Source organism: Stigmatopora argus, chromosome 17 (genome assembly GCF_051989625.1).
Source record: "Stigmatopora argus isolate UIUO_Sarg chromosome 17, RoL_Sarg_1.0, whole genome shotgun sequence".
NCBI lineage: Eukaryota > Metazoa > Chordata > Actinopteri > Syngnathiformes > Syngnathidae > Stigmatopora > Stigmatopora argus.
Genome location: NC_135403.1, coordinates 7,268,337 through 7,290,096, shown reverse-complemented (window position 1 = coordinate 7,290,096; position 21,760 = coordinate 7,268,337). Strand labels below are relative to the sequence as shown.

The 21,760-nt window shown below is 38.9% G+C and overlaps 1 protein-coding gene across 4 annotated transcripts in view; it reads left to right on the top strand.

The window, feature by feature from the left end:
- The window catches only part of LOC144091682 (netrin-G1-like), a 170,890-nt gene that overhangs the window by 89,745 nt on the left and 59,385 nt on the right, over positions 1-21,760 (top strand). For 3 of the 4 annotated variants that reach the window (XM_077624218.1, XM_077624219.1, XM_077624220.1), the window contains one exon: positions 7,520-8,111. In XM_077624218.1, the coding sequence (XP_077480344.1) occupies positions 7,863-8,111 (249 nt within the window). In that variant the 5' untranslated portion in view covers positions 7,520-7,862. Of the gene's footprint in view, positions 1-871; positions 1,422-7,519; positions 8,112-21,760 lie in introns of those variants that run through there. The other variant, XM_077624221.1, reaches the window with a different exon arrangement.

Below are 21,760 nucleotides of genomic sequence, written 5' to 3'. Positions count from 1 at the left end.
ATCCAATGGTTTCTCGGAATGTTGGTGAACTTTTGACGCTTTTTAGATGCGCACCACGCGGTGGAAATGTTTGCGTGTCGCGGCCAGGTGCCTGTTTGGTTATTTATTTATTTATTTGATTTTTTTAAATGATTAAAATAATAAAACACTTCACATTTATAATGATTAGATTCTTTAATATATGATCAAAGTGTGCTTTTTTTTGCCTGGGATTTTTTTAAAGTAGCATATTTTTGAATTTTAATCCGTCGTGGTATTCATTTATTCACTATTTTCTGTTTTTTATATGTGGGAAGGTTAAATGTGCATAATTTTAAATGTATTATAAGATTAACTATTATAGTTGTGGTTTTCCCTATTCTTTTAGGATGCTAAGGATTACTAAATAATAATACGCTGCAAGGTTAACGTTCAGTGTCATGACCTCATTTTTCTTTTAGCAGTTTTTGTTTTTGTTGGTTTAACTCTTTGAAAGTCACCCACTTTCTTGATTAAACACACTTTTTTCGTAATACGATGAGTTCACACACATTCTTATAAAACCATAAGGTTTGACGATAGGTTAGTATTCCCAAATTTAGCCATTAAGATGTCCGTGTAATAATGGAATACTGCACGATTATTTTTATATATCGTAGGCATTACATGTATTCAAATGTCCCTTAAAGTGTTATCCCGATTTAATAATTATGGGGCTATATAGGTGAATACATGACTTGGGTATACATATTCACTTTTATTTTTATTTTTTGTCTTTACAACCGTATGCTTGAAAGGGTTGTGCGTGTGCGTGGATGCATACTGAGCCAGGGGAGAATATTTGGCGTGGTGAACAAGGAGGTTGGGTGGGGAGGAGAGAGACCACCCATAGGTGCGCGTGGTGGAGTTGCGAAACTGAGCGTGCGCCCGGGAGCGCACCATCTTCGCCGCCATCACATCTCGCTTAGTCAGCTCTAAGCCAGGGGGTACTATAATGGGGTCCTAAGATTTAAAAAGAAAAGAGAGAGAGACCCCAGTAGTATCTCGGTGAAGTTTGCCAGTGTTTCATCTCGACCCACGATGGAGTGACTCTCAGATCGGGACTATGATGGACACTTTGGCATCGGAGCTCGAGTCCAGAAGTGCTCCGGTTTGCATGACGCACTGTGCTGAGCGAGCCCCCAGGACGGCAATCAGTCATTTGTGTTCATGATGTGGCAGGACCATCCTCCTCCCGCGATCGTCTAAATAGAGCGATGGTGGTCGTGGTGGTGTGCGCAACGAGCCCTCTGAGACTGACGTGCCAAGTCATCACCTTCCGCTTCGTGCAAGAGCGCGTCTTAAAACGCTTCATTCTTCATTCGTGATCACTCGGTGGCGACCTCCGAACTTGTTGATGAGCGGGGTGGGGGATCTTTTGGAGAGAGTGGACTTCATTGCTTGTAAGTTTGTTCAATTTCCAAGTTGACTTTGTTAAAGTTGTTCTGTTAAAGTGGAATTGAAGGGTAAAAGTTTCCTCTCGCTTGGTATTATTAATAGGGATTGCTTAGAAAACGACTCATTTATTTTTCTTTTATTTATTCATTTTTGGGGGGGCTTTGTTAAAGTTAATGTCCAGATAATGGTGATTTTTTTTTTGCTGGTGCCCTCTTGTGGAAGTCATTGTGGTTTTTGTCATCTATCAAGTTTAATTGCATCTGTCTCTTCTGGAGCTGCCCGGTATGGTATTAATTTGACATCATCTGGGCTGACAATTATGGTTAGGCTTCCCCTGGTACATTTTAAACAGGTACTTTAGGTTCTAAATTTATTCAAAGAAATGTTTGACAGTACTTTGAATGAGACATCCCTGGGTAGTTTCGGGGTGCATGTGCCTGATGGTAGTTTGGAAATGATCAAATACTTGTGTTGGATTATATTCAACTATTAATAATTTAGCTGGATAACTCTTGATGATTGTCAAGAACAGTGTTTATTTTTTATTTTTTTGCTTTCGGGTTCAAGTAAAGGTAACATCCAATTATAGACGCCTATTTAGTTGTAGTAATGGTTTAAATGTAGCCCACTTCTATTCTTATTCTCGTCTGAAATGAGGAGTCTGCATGCCTAATTTTTAATGTTTTTTGTTTTGTTTTAAAATCACGCTACATTGAGGCTGAGATTCATCATTTGGAAAAAGTGGCGCCTGAACACCCGAGATAAAAAAGAAAGGATGAACCTCAATTGCCTCTCTGTCAAGTAATTTTATTCGACAATTTGCTTCCTCTTTTTCTGGCCTCTTTGCAGTATTTGCTGCCTGTCACAAGCTACTTGAGTGCGCATCTTCTTTACAGCTAAAGTGGGCATTTTTGAGTATCCAGGCATGTCACTGTGGTTGCAGAGTAATGTGCATACCGCCTTTTAGGAAAAGTGTTTTTAATTATGCATTAGGTGTTCCTGTGTCGCAAAGAGAGCGATGCTTGGTGGTGAGGAGAGGTAGGCTGTGGAGGTTGGGGTGGGTGGGGTGTCTCGCCCTCTCATCCACACTGCCATTTGCACGTGGGGCTGGAGTAACTGATCTGATCCCTGCGTTTTTTATTATTATTATTACTCAAACTTGGGCAGCATCTCAATGCTCTCCAGTCAAAATTGCTGCTCCTGCACAAACAGAGTGCAAGTGTCAGACCGGACCACTCGGGGGAGAAGGACCATGTGTTTAGGATTTTTTTTAAAAAATGTTTAAGAGAGTATTGTGGCAGATGGAAGGAAGTGAAGCGTATCCTTAGCAGTCACACAATGATTTCTTTCAAAGGCCTTAGACTTGGGGTGGCACTTGATTTGAGGTTTTGTGGAAGTGTGCTACATCTAAACATTTTAACACCAACAACAGACATGGATTGCAAATGTAATATCGATGCATAGACGATTGTTGATGGTGTCAAAGTTAATGCAATCGCCTTCTAGATTAAATTACAGAAAAGATGGCTCATGAGTGCACCTAATTTAGTGCAAAGATGGTCTAAGATGATCTCTTAGGTAGAACTGTTCCATTTAAAGTGTCTTGATAGTTAGTTGGAGGGAGCTAAATTTATGTACTTTGTAGAGATGAATTTAAAGGAAGCCATTAACATGCAATCACAGACCAAAATATTCCATACTCTACATGGAGAAACACTGTCACCTAATTAACATAAATCAAAGAAAAATGTTCTGTATCCTGGAAGAATCCTCGTAGCAAGAATACACTCTTTGTATGACAACAAAAGTAGAATTAAATAAACAGAAGCAAGCATTTGCATTGGTTTTATTGACATATAATAGTATGGATTATTTAAGATCATTGAGACTCATTGCAGAAAATGGTGTAATGAGTCATTGTTTAGTTAATATATTTTTTATAACGTACAATAGAATTAGTATGAATACTTTAGTGCAATGGCAAGGAGGAAAAAAGATCTGTAATAGTATTACTGCCAGTGCTTATCTTTCAGTATACACATAACAGTAGTGTGCATCTCTTCACTACATTTTGTGTGTGGAGTGAATACTTGTCTTTCATCATCCTCTACAAAAAATGACACCATCATAGCCTTTTTTCCCCCTTTTATTCGCTTTTCAAGGTGGAGGTCCTCAGAAACATGTGACGCCAAAACCCAATTAAAATTCTTGCAGAGGGTGCTTTAACGAGACCGCTCACAACAATATGATATCACAGCTTGAAAAGAAGCCGGAAAAGTCTTGTTGGGCCTTCCTTTCCACCAACTAGCTAACTTCTCAAGCACTTAAACAGCCGTCAGCGCAGCACCCATTTGCAATGGGTAGACACGATTAAAAGTTTATAAGGCACTTGTGGGCACCGGCATTTTTTTAAAAGTGGAAACGTGATGACGCTAAGGAAAGCATGCATTATAGGTGTGTTCCTAGGGAATGCATGACTGTCATGTTTGAAGGGCCAAGCTCTACTCTTTACACTTTTATTCATGAGACCTATGGTCCTATATTTGCAGGTTATTAACAGCTAAGATAAGTGGATGAATTTGGCGAGTGGAGCAGATGGAAGGGTCTATCCTTATCCATCTTTCATCTACTTCTGACTGTCTGCCCTCCTGTCTTCCTGCCCTTCCTTCTCCCATGTTTCTCCTTTTGTGAGGCACTGGTGGAGAATACGAAGCAGGAAGAGGCAGGAGAGATGAAAGTAAAAGAGGCAGGAGAGAAGCTGTGTCAGAAATTGCCCTTGAAAGTGCATAAATTGCGTGAAATTAAAAATAAGGTAGGGATACATCCCTTCTATTGGTGCTTTACCTTGATAATTCCAGTTTAGTTTGTCCGGAAACTGTCCTTTGTGACCTGAGGTTGACTATTTTTTTTGAATGATTGGGCATTACTAATTTGTTGGAGTGTGAATTGAAATTGCAGGCCTCCGTTTCAGACATTCTGAATGATCAAATTAAAAAAAGAGTAGACTATTGGTTATCGTGCTGCTATTTCCCTTAAAAATAGGTTTTGGAAAGCCCCAATTTCACGATGATTTTGTAATGATTTTTGATGTATTGATGATTAACAATGATATATTTGCTGATTTTATTGTCTTTCAGGATCCCCATTTCAATTTGATTCAACGTCCATTTAACACCACCAGTTATATTTAAAAAATAAATACTTTTTTTACGTGTTCAACAATCATGTCGGTGAAATATTTCAAACATTTCAATGAAAACTATTGCAATTAAAACTGCATATTTTAAAGTTGCTAATATTGATTGACGTTTTGCATTTGAACTTTGCTTGGATCGTTGCTTCACCAATTACTGCATCAATCATGATCAATGTATTGTTATTTGTGGACTATTGTTTTTACCTTCAAAAAATATATTCTTTAAACACGGATATGCAATAACACTAGGCTTTTCCTGTATGAAAAACTAATGGAGATCTAATCTAATTCCAAGCGGAATGTGATCAGGGCTGGATGTTACGTTTTTCAGTCACTTATCAAATTTTATTCATACAATGGATCCCTTCCTATAATTAACAATCAAAACAATTTCCAATGAAGTACTACCTTGAAAAGCTGCTACTATACTGGAATCATAGTTTTTTACCATGTATACAATGTGATACGTGTAAATATTTTGGATTCCCTGCCTCATCCTTTAAACAATGTCAAAAAAAAATCAATTCATATTCCAATCTGAAATTGCCTGTGCCTCCGAAGGTTTACATTGGGTTATACGAAAGAGCCAAGAAGAGAAGGAGGCTACAGGGTTGATTGCTTTCATATTGAGGTTGAAGATACCACCAGCATGCACATAACAGGCATGGAGTCACCAAATCAGCATGCTCCTTAGTGTGCCGCTTAACATGGTAATAGTATGTCTCCTAATGGGAGCCAGAGAGTGCGATGCCAAGAGTTCTTCTGCATAATTGGCTTTTTCCTCACCCGCTGACTTCGAGCCCATTCACATTCTCTTATTTTACATTTAAGGAGCCACTTAACCGCTCATCCATTTAAGAAAATCCAACCTTTTTTTTCTTTCTAATTATGCAGTAAGTTTTTGGTTGTATTATTTTTGTTTTTAGCTGGAGATGATGTCACCTTCCATGGTTTATATGTCACCACTTTCCCTAGCTTGTATTGGTCATTGTCTTTGTAGCAAATGACTGACAAGACCACATGGTGATAGTACAGTGGTACCTCGAGATACGAGCTTAATGCATTCAGGGACTGAGCTCGTATGTCGATTTTCTCGTAACTCAAATGAACGTTTCCCATAGAAATGAACTAAAAACAAATTAATTTGTTCCAACCCTCTGAAAAAACACCAAAAACAGGATATTGGATTGTAAAAACATTTTTATTTGTTCTAATTTGCCATTTATTAACAAAGTAACAAATAACAAGTGGTTTAATACTACTAAAATGTGTTTAATATTATTAAAATTAGACAGATTTCGCGGAGGGGAGAGAGGGGGGGTTTACTTTTTGCACGGTAACGCGTTCGTAACATAACGTAAACAAATTTAAATGAACTTGAATTACGATGCAGACACTCAAAAATAAATTTAATCTAACCTTACACTAAACTTAGTTCTAATTTTGTTTTGAAATTTGATACATTTCTTCTCCCGGGTTGGCTCTATTTGCCCCGCCTCCACCCTAACTGTCAGATGCAACCTATCGAGGGTTGTTTGCTTTTGTATTCCCTTCAAAATATTCCGAAAATGATGCACACAAATGTCCTCACAATAGGATAACGCACGACCACTTGCCAACGAGAAGTAGTAAATACGCCATTCGCACTGACTAACGGGAAAAAAACACTGAAAAAATGCAACGGTCCGCCCAGTGCTCGCAGAGACATTACAAAGAGGGAGTTGTGACCAGAAAGACAGTGCCCATGATATTGCTATGAGCAGCCTCTCGCGTCCGCTGTCTGCTCGTATATCAAAATTTGTCTCGTATCTCAAGATAAATATTTGCTCCAAATTTTACCCGTATCTCAAATTGCTCGTATGTCGAGGTACCACTATATAGTATCATTTATGCTTTTTTGGTTTGCTATTTTATGAATGACCATGTAAAATCCCTTCACATTATGTACTGTACTCAAGAGGTGTGTCTTTTGAACACATTATTCAAATGGATACAGTGGATGGAACCCTTTAAGGGAATTTATTTTATTCTGGTGAGAGGCACAAAGAACTACTTTAGTCTCAGAGCATGGGAGAGGAGTTGTACAATGGCTCTGACAAAAATACCCCAAGGCCCGCCAGGTGCCCCTGTGATTGCAGACAGGTTCTGCCATCATGCATGTCATGTTTTGGAAACACATTGACAGGAAAATGGAAGAGATTTCCCCATGGAAAGCAACTTGCCGGCCGTTGAAAAGTCGGAATAACAAACTATAAAATAGATCAGATATTACACTTCAACTACAATATATATCTTAGCTGAGCTTTTTTAAAAAAGAATGATTCATGTGTTTGAGTTTGATTTATTGACGATTGTATACTTGTAAAGAAAATGTGAGATACACTGAATACTTTTTCAAAGCTTGCACCCACTTTTTGTGGAAGTGAAAATACAGTGTTTCTTTTAGGAAATTCAACTGACAGACTCTTGAAACGTGGCCATTTTTTAAACAACTACCACTATTCAAGTTGACAAATGCTGCAGACCACACGCAGCACAATATTTACTTTAATATTTTCACGTCTCCTTCCCGCAGTCGAGTGCTCAAATTCAGCCCTAACATGGGTCTTCATGCAACCCACAAAACTGCGGCCAATTTGAATTCCCCAGCTCTTGGAAGCACGATACATTTACTGGATGAAGACTGCAATTACACCCAAACGGAAGACTTGCGAATGAATTTGCCATTTTATTTGTCCTTAATTGAGTCCAGCCAGTCAAATATTCTTTTTCATATTCTGTGCGTATACACCAACTTGATTCCACTTATCTTTGCAATGGTGTCAAATGTCACTTACTTCAATCTCTGTCCTTAAAAAAAAGGCAGTATAGATTCATTCGTGTTCCCTGTTTCTCATTTCTCCACAGTTCCAGACCGCCACACAAGACGAGCGCAATGACTGACAGCCAGACAAGCTGAGGAGACCTGTCACACATTGTCTTATCAACACGTCAAAGGGCTATCTCTTTCTCGCCCCCTCCTCTTCCAGCAGCCTCCCTCAATCTTGTCCTCTTCTCAATGGGCTGCTAACTCTAGAGAGACAGAAATAGGATAAAGGAACGAAGCCGCCTCTAAATTACCTAGAAGACATGTCTCCCAATTCTCATTGAATGAGTTGCTGTCAGTGGAAGTGGAAGTAGAAGAGGGGACACTTAGTTATAAGTCTTCACAAGGAGACCCGGCTCCAAGGGGGCTAAGAGAGGACCAGTCATGCATCTCTATTTGGCATTAATGCTGCAGGCGCTGTGGACTGCTTTGTGCCAAGCCGCCATGCAGCACTACCCTGCAGCTTGGGGCCACTATGACGTGTGCAAATCCCAGATCTACTCAGATGAAGGACTAACCTGGGACTACATGGCCTGCCAGCCAGAAGCGGCAGACATGACCCAATACCTGAAGGTTACAGTCGACCCGCCGAACATCACTTGTGGGAATCCTCCCGAGACATATTGCGCACTGGTGAGTACAGTTTGGATATTAATTAACATTGGGGTTGCTTGTTAGTTGATTGCAAAATGGGTACATTTGGGCCAACAAACAGGGGCTATTTTGAAGTCCGTGTTTCATTAGTGGGGCTGAAGCCAAGCAGTTTGTGCCCACTGACGTCATGTTCTGCTATTTCTAAAGCTGCTCCTCGGTGTGTTGATGCTGATTACGCACGCAAAACACAGCGTAGTGTGACTTTACCAGAGAAAGCAAACACTGGTGCCTCAGTAGCACTGCAGTAATGCAACCTTAACAACAACAAAAAAAGCATGAATAACCTCAAACTGGGATCTTAACCATGTATTAAAAGAGTTAACAGTCCTTATTATATCAAGCATTATCTGACAGTACACCGTACAGTGGTACCTCGAGATACGAGCTTAATCCGTTCCGGGACTGAGCTCGTATGACAAGTTACTCGTAACTCGAGGTAAAGTTTCCCATTGAAATGAATGGGAAACAATTTAATTCGTTCCAACTCTCTGAAAAAAACACCAGAAACAGGATATTGGATTGAAAAAAAATGTTTTATTTCTTATAATTCGCCATATATTGACAAAGTAATAAATAACGAGTGGTTTAATAGAAATAAAGTGTTTAATCTAACTAAAATTGGCCGGATTTCGCCGAGGGGAGAGGGGCTTCGTTTTTTTTTTTCCTCCACACAACGCACTCGTAAACAGAACAAACACTCCACCCTCACGTTCGCTATCGATGGGCTGTTTGCTGTCGTACTATTCCCTTCAAAATATTCCGAAAATGATGCACACAAATGTCCTCACAATCGGAGAACGCACGACCACTTGCCAACGAGCAGCAAGCAGTCTTATCAGCGATCGCCCCGCTGCTCATCTTCTTCTTCTTCTTCTTCTTTTTCACCTCAGGCGCCTGAGGATTACCCTCAGCAGCGCTAGGGCTGCCACTGGAACACGGATAAGTTCATCCAGGGAGTTGCCCAAGCCGCGATGGTAGCGTTCGGTCATTAAGGCCGGACAGCGGAGCCATAAGTGTTCAGACGACTCTGTTTCCTCGTCGCACAGGCGGCAGCGATCCGAGTCGGATTTCTCATGGGAGCTAGCTGGCTAGCGGCTCCTTTTAGCTTGTAGCATCTGTGTTCGCGTCCCATCGAACGGCGCCTATGATAGAGTTGCTACCGGGGATACTTTTGCGAGCACGAGTATACTTCATTACCCAGAAAGCCCTCTTTTCACCGCGCATGCGCGTTGTGCGTTTCCTGGTCTGAATAGCTCATCCGGTGCTCGTAAATATTGTTATACACGAAAGATATGCCAAAAAAAATGCCATGGCAACCTGGCTTGGTCGCATCACGAAACTTTGACCGCATCACGGGCGAATTATTCGATCGAAATTTCCCCCGTAAGACGAGCATTCCGTTGGACGAACGGTCGTATGACGAGGTACCACTGTATTTACACTAGAATGAACTGAGCAGTGAGTGTACGTAAATTATACGTTTTAACTCGACTCAGAAATATTTTTAAAGCACTTTTACAACTGCCAAATCTATGCTCAAGCCCTTTACAGAACAGGACATGACATTCTACACAAACAGTAATACAGTCAACAATAGATTTTTACCCTTTCCAACACCCTCTTTGATGTTGGAGACAGTTTAGTGTTGAAAGAGGGGGATTAGCAGTTTGTGTAGTCTGGATTTGAACTCGAGATACCGTTTAGATATTTCCTTTTGTGTTAGATCTGTTTCCTTTTTCTAACACAGCAACTTAACTCCCAAATTATTGCAAACCATTACAACCGTACAGTCTACAGCGTATCAATCAGACTTCATTTTGTATGTAAACATCAGTTTTATACTTCTACATAGATCATGTTTCCATGTTGTGATTCTTTTAATTCAAGCAAAAAAAACAACACTAATACATTTCACTTTGACAACATTACAAATTGTGTACTTTGAAGTAGTTTGCACATTGTGTTTGAAAACTTTACCATGCCGCTAGATTAGACAAACTCATTTACCACCATGTACTGTTTTGAGAGCTCTAATTGCATTGTTAATCGGGGGGTATTTTTTTTATATACACAACTTAACTATAAAGATGCTGCATTTATGATGGACTGTGAAAACTTACAAAGGATGGTGATGTCTCTGTAAGGTATGAAACTCGCATAGGACACTGTACTATCTCAAGGTTTTTTTGGAAAATGTGAAATTATGAAATCAAAGTACTTGCACGAGTCATAAGATTATAACAATACGTATGGTTATTGAGCAACACCAAGCACCATTTAGACATCATTGTCGAAAAATTTTGTGAAAAAAAGAATTCATGTAAGTTAATCCAAATTGTCCGTATTGTATGATTGTGTGCATGTTTTTTTTTAAGTCTCTAGATGCCCTTTGATTGGCTGGCAACCAATTTTGGGGTCCCTAACCTGCTCCATCACCCCCACCACAATTGTAATTACATATAAGCGAAACAAAAAATGAGTTATCAACAATTAGATATGCACTTAGCCTAAAGTTTACTAATTAACTTAACATATTTAGACTACACTGTTTTGATGAAAATAGTTCAATTGCCAAATGAAAGCAATGATTGGCTGATTAAATTTAAAAACCACTGTGATACACTTGCAAATGATCCCCGCAATCATCCAAATCACAAACTTATTGTGGAGATGAAAATTTAAATGATCCATATTAGGTCAAGTATTTAATTAGCTAAGCAGCCTCCTTCTTACTTGGGGTCCTCATCACTTTGAAGCTCCCATCTTGTCGCCCCAGTTTGCTAAATGATGAATCAATTTTGGTCTGTTGTGCAAATCATCAAAGAAAAAAAAACGACTCGGAGCCTTGATATCTTGAAGAGTTCTTTAGAAAAATATTTCCAGGAAGAAACGTGGTATCTTGAGGAATATAAATAGACTAGAAGTAGACAACATGAAAAAGTCAGCCGAGAGAGACCGAGAATTACAAACAGAGGGGGGGATTAACAAAATGAGGATGACAAATGCGACCAAATGATCAAGAGAGATTGGAGAAGGAGAGAACATTGGGGAGCCAGAGACCCAAAGGACGATGCTTTGCACACAAGCATGCAGTGAATGAAGACAGGCCATGTTGGAGACCGGAAAATGTGAATAATTCAACACGTATATAATGTATTTTATTCATATGGCACAGAATTCTGCTAGACATATTTTAGGGAATGTCCACACATGTATTTTAGGAACAAATCTGTACACATCAAAGCCCATTGACAGGTTGTCAGGACAATTTAGAGAAGAAATCTTTATCTTAATTGTATTTATATACATATTTCCCCCTGTCTATAGTGATTTATCTGGTTGAAATGTTCATTAGGTACATGACATTTCAGTTGTGTTCATTTGACAGTCATTTTTCCATATAGTCCCGATATTTCATTGGTTTGTTTAATTTAGGATTTCCAACAATATCTTAGTTATAAATGTCAGTTACACAAAATATTGGTTGAAAAAAAAGGCCAAATCAACCAATAATTATCAGATTTTTCCATATAGTCCCAATATTTTATTGGTTTATTTAATTTATGATTTCCAACAATACTTAGTTATAAATCATGGGTTGCACCCCTCATTTACACAATATATTGGTTGAAAAAAAAGGCCAAATCAATCAATAATTATCAAATTTTTTCCCCCTGGTGTTTCACTTTTCTCCATTTTGCATTGATGATAAAATCAATTATAAACTGATAAACTATGATCTATAAAATGTAGATGAGGATAAGAATCAAAGATGTTAGCATTTTACAATAGCAGATGATGGAGTCAATTAGCAACAAATGAAATAATAGACCTAATTTTATTCCCAAAGTCAGCTGTGATCAACTTGGGCTCACAAAGGTAAGGGTCATTTTAAATGTAAAAATGAAATATATCATGTTTTGACGAATTGGCCTTAAGCTCTTTTGGGAAAATATGGTCTTCTTTGCCTTCATCTTTTTCCAAAGCTATAGAATTTAGCAGCTGAAAAGGATTTGGTGTAAAATGATTGTGAAAAGAGGGTCACCTTTCACTCTTTGATTATTTATTTCTGCTTGTAATGTACTAAAAAGACTCATCTTAGGGCAGGAGTCAAGCATGTCAAAGGTTTTGCTGGGCTTGTTCTATTTCTGGATAAGCAAATAAAACAGTATGTTATTATTAAATATCATGACTTGCTATTTAACAGTTGGATGAACAATTATTTAATTACTGAGAGTTGACGCCTTCCTGTTGCCCCCGTGTCTACAGCAAGCAATGCGATAAGCGCTTCAATTAAAATGGCAGTGGGAAGCGCCGATGTCTTTCCTCTCTATCGCAGTTATGAGAAATTACACTAACAATAGTTACGCGTGACACTTGCCAGCTACGACAGAATTCAATTTTCACTCTATAACATTTACCTGTGGTATTTCCGTTAATGCCAAAATGCTGCTCCAATTCCAACAGAGATTTATATCACAAAAAGCATTGTCAGTTAACAATTAGACCTTGATATTAGAGAACTTCATCCGTGGAAAATGTTGTAACAATTATACAATTTGGCATATTTTATAGGGTATGTAGGTGGTGGCGGAAAAATGAATTAGTACGTCCGCCTCATAGTTCTACGACCAAGGGTTCAATCCCCGGTGGCTTCCGAACTTTCTGTGTGGGGTTTGCATGTTCTCCCTGTGTCTGCGTTGGTTTCCTCCAGAAACCCCGCTTTTCTCACACATCCCCAAAAACATGCACGGAAGGTTGGTCGAGCACACTAAGTTGTCTCTACATAGTATGAGTGTAGGTGTGAATGGCTGTCTGATAGGTTCACCAATAGGCATTCCCAAATGCACCTACAAATAAAGAGACAAGACAATCTTCTGGGTTTTCTTGCAAGGAGAATCGAACCTTTCAGGTCTCTGCCCAGGTTCGTTCTGGCGTCACACCCATCTTTTCCTTGTTTATTAGCTTCAAGGACCCTAGTTACAATGGACGTCTCAGCTTTCAAGGGAGGGGTGGGAAACAGGAGTGAGACGTCAAATAGTCAAGGACCCTAGTTACAATAGACGTCTTAGCTCTCAAAACAAATGAAGGTCATGTAGAGACGAAGGATCTTCTCCAAATTCCAGCAGTCCAAGAGGATTCGCCCTCCCTGTTGTTTAGTCTAACTAAGGAGCAAAGCATTTACTTCGTTGCAAGCAGATGTAGACTATAATTACTTTTCTAATGTTAATAAGCTAAGTAAAGCAAAGCGTTCTTCATTGCAAGCAAATAAATAATTATGTAAGACTAATAACCCTAACACTGTGTCCTTCAGGTTCTCCTGTCCATAGCTAGTTGGAATAGGTTCCAACATCTCCGTGACCATTGTGAGGATAAGCGGTACGGGAAATGAATGAATGTGTCCGTGGAACTGAAAGTAACAGACAGCAAGATGGATTTGAGGGTGAGGCAGATGAGCAGTTGGAGGGCGTGGCACTCATACTGTATGAGCATTGTTATGTCTAGCAAAGGCCTTCATCCTTGGGTCATGGGTAGAGGAAGGCTGCATCACGTCCTATTTGGTGCTCACACACGTTGACAGCATTTTCTGTTTTAGCCCCGTGACCTTTCAAATGGCAATAAGATGCCAATCTTTGAACCCTGCCACACAAGTTGACATTATATGAGATCCTGCTTTCCCCTTGAGTTAAACGCTTGGCCTTTAATAACACTGACAGGTTGTACATTCTCAAACATTTTGATGCCTGAAACTGCAAATATTTCAGCAGAAGAGTCTTGCATTTAAGAAAATGAATGTTATTTCAGGAATGTAGATCTAAGAAGTACCGGTAGTTCAGTTTTTGAGCAATTTACTGACAGTATTCTCCAGCTTTCAAGTTGCCCTTTTTTGTAGATTGGTTGAGCCTGCAACTAATACTCAAGTGTGACTTATGTGTTTTGTTTTTTTCACTCTGTCTACCAACAGCCTGTTATACTATTTTTCATTTAACATATTTATGCTCTTGGGTTCTGTTCAAATAAAAATTGCCCACCGTAAACCTCGATTTAAACTCCAATGCAATTTTTCATTGTGAATTCCACTGCTAGTGCGACTTATACTCAGGTGCGACATATAGTCCGAAAAATAAGCTAAGAAAATATTACTGATATTTTATTTTTTTAATTGTCAACTGAATTCAAGCAACGATTTTTTTATCTCCCAAAATCGTAATGTTAGGGGGACACCTTAATGATGTCTTGGAGGGATAAATTTGTTGGCTGACTCAACTAGGATTAAATAAGGCATTTGTTGCTTGGTGGTTAGTGAGAATCAGCTGATGCGCCAAAGTACTTAAAGTAGGTTTAATTACATGGGAGCTTGCTGATGTGACCATTTCGTAAGATATTAGTCAGAGATCATGCTCTTCAAAGACACAAGGACAACAGTAGAACACCCTTACTGTAATTTAGTATTTATAGAGCCTTTAAATGTTTTCTTTAAATCCAAGTACGAACATGCCCCTGCGACCTCCCACCACAATTAGATTGTTTCTTCGAATTTATTTGTTTTTGGTCCCTCTTGACTATTGTGCATACTTTTTAATGAAAAATGTTTGTTCCTATGGTTGGGATATAATCCGAATTCATAGCTAAATTGAAAAATACACTATCACTAACCTATTCTTAATGTAGCCTGAAATTAGTCGTGATTTGTAATGGAAATATTTGAGAAAATAGGTCACAAAATAAACATCCAAAACAGTAATTACGGTGGTAACTAAGAATGATAACGTAGGTATTCCAACATTAGATATATCAAAATAGAAAAAAATGTTTTCTGAGATGGAGTGTTCATTTCTTGGTGTGTTTGGATCTCCGTGTGTGGAGTCCTCATGTTCACCCCGTGCCTGCATTGTTTTTCTCCGGGTACTCAGGTACCCACATCCCAAAAAACATGCACGGTAGGCTCTTTGGAGACACCAAAGGTAGGCTAATGAGTGCAAATGATTTGTGTCTCATTGTGCCTAGCATCGAATTCAGGGTGTCCCATGCCCACTGCCCATGGTTGCCTGACATATGCTCCAGCACCCCTGATTCCCTTTTGAGGATAAGTGGAATAGAAAATGATTGAATGATTTTATAAAATGTGCCATTCATGTTTTGTAACCATGACAGATTGTCATACCAGGGTGTATACAGGAAAAAATGTATTCAAGGGCAGATGGAAACTGTCTATAATTTCAAGACAATCACATCACTACATCCACTATGAGCAGATTTGTAATTCTCTGGTGCTTGTCTAAACAGTTGTCTAATGTCTAATATGTGCCTAATATAAGCTTGCTAAGTGGAGTCGCGAGGGTTGTTTGCCATCTTTACCTTTCTCACCACTTTAATTCCTATAAATTAACGATGCTTTATTGGTTTCATAAAGTTACTAAGTGCAAGTTAGATGTGTCCCTGTCATATGAGGATTCACATGTGGGTTATGCAAACTTGACCTCTTCCAAAGCTAATCCTGATTAAGGATTTTCATTGGGGAAGTTTTACTCCTTTTACCTAATTCATCACTCATGATGACACTTCCTTGAGAAATAAGACTGCTCTCAGCAACAATATGTTTCATTTCATATCCTAATACTGCTTGCATTAGTGGGTAGGATGGTTTTCGCAGGGCTGCAATGTTTTCATAGATTGTGACATTCTATCTCATAAACCTGTTTAATGGTGCCTTTTTTGTTGTTAAGTGGGCGAGATAGCTACAGCAAACACCAAGGCATTTTTCCAGACCAACTGACTGACTTCAAAAAGGTCAGATTTCAGAACCGGAGCCGCAATTAATCACCATAGAAAAAGTAATTACACATCTAATAGAAGTGTTAAACATCAAAGATGAAGTCAGCTTGATCCATTTTATATGGTTTCTTTCATTTTTGTTCAGCTACAACCAAATAAACAACCTCACACTGAGAGAGGTGTAGGATTAGCAGCAAAAACAGAAGAGAAATATCACTATATTTCATCTGTTTGTGATTGTCCTGAAATTATTTATTACGCAGTACCAAGAAGAATCGTGTGTTCTCTAATTTAGTGAGCCTAATCACCCCCGAAAATGTTTCTGTGTATGATTTATGGCACTTTTTATTTTCACTGCATTCAACAGTCAGTAAGCTATAACTGAAGGGTGGTAAACACCTCTTAAAAATGCAAAGGAAAGTGTGCAAATCCTTCCTGGAAGAAAAGTTTACAAGTGTAAACTTGGTGAAAAGTTAGATTGCTGACAACATCAGGTGTACTTTTATGATGCAGTGTGTTGTGTGTGTTTGTGTGACTTGTCTATCTGGGTGCCATCAATGAATTCCGTGTTGCTTCAACCGTTTATATCTTGACTCCAGTTTCCCACAGCCTCTGCGGACTTCTTTTTAAGATTGGAAGACAAATATCTCGTATTGTTCCCCCCCACCACCACACCTTAGAAAAGAAAAACTTTTTACATGTTTGGGTGGGATTTTTAGAGTGTCTGTATACGACATAAAGCATAAGAAGTTTGGAGGATAGAACCCTTTTGGAAAACAATTGCCTGAAAGTAGATCATTCAGTTGCGCTTTCCATATCATGAAATGACACTTGACATGGTGGGTTCCCATAGCAATCGAATGTCGAAGTCAAGTATGGATTATCTCCCAAGGATTTTCCTCCGTATATATGTTATAGGCTTATTCTACTCAAACCCAGAAATATCACATTGTCTCTGTGTTAATCGCTCTTGCAGCTCACTGGGATTTAGAAGCCATGGATGAACCTCCTTGAGCTCTCAATTTCGCCTTTCAATTTTTGGCCAAAGCCCCTTTTCCTCAATTTTCATCCTCCATTCCTTATGTGTGGTCTCTGAAACTCTCGATGTTTAAAGGGGGCTTCTTTCGTACTAATTCTTCAATGACTTTCTCCATCAATCTAATTTTACCAACAGTTTGGGAAATTAAGCGCAAATAAAATTATATGGCATATGGTGGTTTTCACATTTAGAGGCTCTTATGATTGTATCTATATTTCTGCTGGGCTTTTAATGCTAATTGCAACAGGAAACAGCAATGATTCCCATTGAAAATACAGTTGATATTGCTCATTTTTATCGACGTGGTGGGTGTTTAATGATCTCCCTCTCGTAGCAGATGCTAAACCTTCGAAACTCTGAGTTTCTCGAGGTTGTAAATTTGACAAACGCTGCGTGAATGGTATTCCACTGTTCAGTCCTGGAGGTGGCAATGATATGCATTAACAGCTGCAAAATGAAGAAGAACGGAACCATCGCTTCTGTCTTTTCCATTTATCTATTTTGTAAGTGGAGCCACCTGATGGTGTGAAGGTTCACTCGTCTGATTCCGATGCGGGTAGGCGCAGACTCTTCTCGCTGGTGGCGGTATGAATGTAAGTGCGAATGGTCGTCTGTCTCTCTTTGTGCCCTACGGCTGACTGGTTAAAATTTCATCTCCTGTTTTAAAGTTGCTTTAATTTTCCCATTTAAAATGTAACTTAACATGATTTTGTCCTTCTAGCCACCATTCGAGTTCCACAATTTGACCGTAGTTGATCATTTTTTGGTGCTTCTAGTCATGTGGTTGGTCGTTTTTGATGGTTGTTAGTCGCTCAGGATTTAGAGTGGCGCACGGTGATTTCAAATAATTATAACATAAAAGCATTTATCTGCTCATCTTGAAATGTATACGAGGTCACGAGTGATCACTTACTTACGGGTTTGAATAAAACAATGAAAGCGTGCGAACCTGCCAAAAGTTAGATTTGTAATTAACCAGTCTGCCTTTCACCCTAAGTCGGCTGCGATAGGCTTCAGTATCCCCCGCAAACCTTACAAGAATGGGCGGCATGGAAGATTACTTACTGAATTTCGTGAATCATAAATACTTTTAGAACTTCTTGTTGTTTATCTAAATTGGTATAGATTATGATAGTCCGTTTCAAAGTCTGACAATGTGAATTCAAATTGGTTGGAGCCTTTTTTGGAGTATCCAAAATAGATTAAATGCTACTGATAAAATGTCTAGGAAGACACACTGCACTCATTTTAGTCTGAGATTGAGAAGTAGTCTGACTGTGTTTTATTGTGTGGAATATTCATTCATAGCTGTAGAAAGCTTAATCTGATAGCTACACACAACAGGACAAAAGTGGGAATTCTTTTATCTCCTGAAAAATATATTCCGGTATCTACATAAAATTAGGAGGCCGCTATGCTTTGTTTTTAGACATTCAGGTCTTTGGAGATTGCCCTGAAATTGCTCTTCTTACCACTCTGCACGTTTCTCAGTCCCTACGTAAGAGCAGCCAAGCATATGCCGTGCACGGGGAACACGCTGAAGCCTGGAAAATGTGCTTGCCTAATTAAAGAAGGGGAATAGCCAGAGCAGCTATTTACAACTAATACTGACATAAATCTGTAGTTATCGCACTAGTGAGACTGTGTTCCCCCCAATTTAGTGAGGCACCCCAGAGCCTCACCTTAATAAGCAATTTTCGTGATTGAGCCGAGGTCAGAGTTACACTATCTTTCTAAGGGAGGCAAAAGGTTGAGAGAATTGAAACTTAACCAGGAGGGAGGTAGTTGGCGAAGTGCTGCCAAGGCTGTTCAAAATTTTTGCCTGCTATTGACCATATTTAGGACAGGAGAACAGTTGGTACATTTATGCTGGACTCGCAGGATCTGATGGACAATAGTTTCAGGATAAGGCAAAACGTTTCGTAGTCTTTCAAGACTACTACAGTCAGGTACTCATCATCTTTATAATTTTCCCCTAGTTTGTGGATTTGTATCTTTTGGGTGTGTATCCATATCATTTTTTTAAGTAAGCATTATTTGTTTTAATTTTTGAACAACCTTTCCAAAATTCAATCACTGTGTATTGAATTTAGTAAAATATTTTTTTTTAAATTAGGAGTTTACTGATTTGAGTGTTTTGACTCTATTCTGCAATGATCATGTCCAATAATACTGAGATTCCCAAATATTTCCAAGTAAATTCAGAAAGTTGTGGAATGACATGTTTTTCTATCCGAAAAAACAAAAAAATTAAAAATTACATATCACTTGCCTTGCAACCACAGCTGCAACAAAGTGCTGTCCATTCATAAAACTCAAACATAAGACAATTAAATGAAATCAATGTCAATGGGTTAAAATTAATTTAAAAAAAAAAAACAATTATGTGAACAAAGACCTCATGACCGTATCTAGTAAAGATATACAGTAAGAAAATGGACTCTCTGTTTCTGATAGTACATTGAATATAGTTCCCATCAGGTGTCATGCACTTATTTCAGTAACATAATTTGACAAGGATGCTGCAACCAGTAATCTTTTCATTATGCTTGCACGGACGGTAAGCACTTGAGAGGCTCAGCATGGAAATGCATTTTGCATCCCGTCTGTCTGCACATCAGATGCTCTAAAAGAGATGATTTAGTGAGAGGTGCCAGGTATTAGTTGTTACTTTGGCACTTGCATTGTAGTCACCCGAAATGGCTTCTCTTTCAATGCTTATTCAGCGTCCTCCAGTCTGTTTTTTTTCTTTACCCCAGTGTAAACACATGGACCATACAGTGAGCAGAAGCTATTGTGGCATGTAGCGTTGGCGTTTGAGATGCGTCGCTCCTCGCTTGGATTCCCTTGGATCTCATCAAGGGCTTCTGTGCATTTGCGTTATTAACTGGCACTCTGCTTTGCCAACTGACTGACTACTGTAGAGTAATACCAAACACTAAAAGCTAATGATTATAGATCAGTAGTCAATTAAACAATCATCTAGGTCTCATTAGGATGATACATTTTTTACATCATTTCAAATTTAGTATTTGTCGCCTGAAATTGTTTATCATGTCATTGTCCAATAGCAAATATAGCAAGTTTGTCACGCTATTTGAATGCTTCGTAATCACGCAAAAGCACCGACGAGAAATTAATTTTATACTCCTCACAAGACCGACACTTGTTATGAACCTGAATGAACGCGTATGATAGTTTTGTCGTTTTTAATAGTTTCAGATGATACAGTATTAGTTTTTCAATCATTATGCTTGCTTGTAAAGTTGAGGGTGGTAAATGTAAGATACTTAATTTCAACTGTGCAGAAGCACCGCATTACATTAAGTATTTTTATTGGTCAATATTAATAATTATAGATCTGTGTGTGTCTTGATAATTTAGTTTGTTAAATACTCTTTTGATAAGAGTCTGTCATTTATTTAGTTTGGAGAAATTTGTGATATAATAGAGTGGTCGAACATTGGAGACTGAATAATGTATGAAACTATGTGATTGATCGTGTGTAGTCTACATTTTGTACAAAGTCGGGTAGTTTCTTGTGACACAATTTTCTGTGAATGTTGTTGTTTTTTAAATGGTATTATTTGGTAAAGACATTCCACATGTCTATTGTACTTTGTATAATGCTTGTGCAATTTTTCTGACTTATTCTCCTTGCAAATGTGTAGTCTTAAGTATTACCAAGGAAAGTAAATCATCATTCCAATTAATTCCATTTACCATTCAATGACTGGATGACAGCAAATGATACCTTCCATCTGACGTTAATGGGCTAGGGAATACGCCAAAATGCACCTCCTGTCAAACAAAGCTTGTCATGCAATGAACAATTGGAGAAAGACCGCACAATGCCAGATAGTCTCCATTGTTGTCTTTTATTTACTGTGACAGGCTTCTCACCCTTTTTCAAATTTTCTTCCCCTGTTAGTTACACACACACAACAGGGGAAAGCACACGCCAGATCGGGATTTACTATTCCAAACCGTAACATGGCAAGCAGAACTCCAATTCACAGCTGTTGGTGATGTTGTGGTTCACATTCGCCATGGCAGAAAGGTGGGAAAATGTCAACTATTTGAGGAATTTTTAACAACTAGACCGAGTGATTCTTCACTGTTTTTGTGCGTGACTCATAAAAGCCAGCATGTGTGATTGTGCCTCACAATGAATCTGGGTGCCATGTGGCAGTGAGCGCCTCAGCGTTGCTCTGCCAAGAGATAAGAACACAGAGTAAGCCGCTCACTGTGCCAGCATACTGGATTTCCACTCTGAATCATCTTCGTTGGAAGCTGTAGGCCTGCTCTATTTCCAAAGTAACAATTCCTTCAGAGCACCATGTTGACTTTAAATTCTTTACATGTTCAGTGCGAGAAGCGATTTGAAATAGATTATCACGAGCAAAGCGCTTGACAGGGAAACAGAAAAGCTAACTCTCGCAAGGACTGGAATTTGTAAAGTTGTTAAAGCATTGTAACGAAGGACACGTTTTCCTTTCCTGATGATTAGAGCTAATAGCTGTATCAGGGTGCTCTAATTGTTGTTGATTATGTAAGTACTTAAATCTCAAGTACTTCGTGTTATATTATAGTGCCGTCGAGATTAAAGCAGAGGAGCTTTTTAATTGAGCGTGTTATTGGAGATTAGTGTATTGTGATGTAAAGGGAGACAAGGTCCTGAAAGAGAAGGTGGGAGAACGTTGTGCTGACTGGATGAACACCTTTCAGCGGACGAGTGCCAGTTTTATATTGGCTGAAGTCAGCAAACAGGTCTGCGACAAGAGGTCAGTGCCTACTGGGAAGTGTAGGCGGA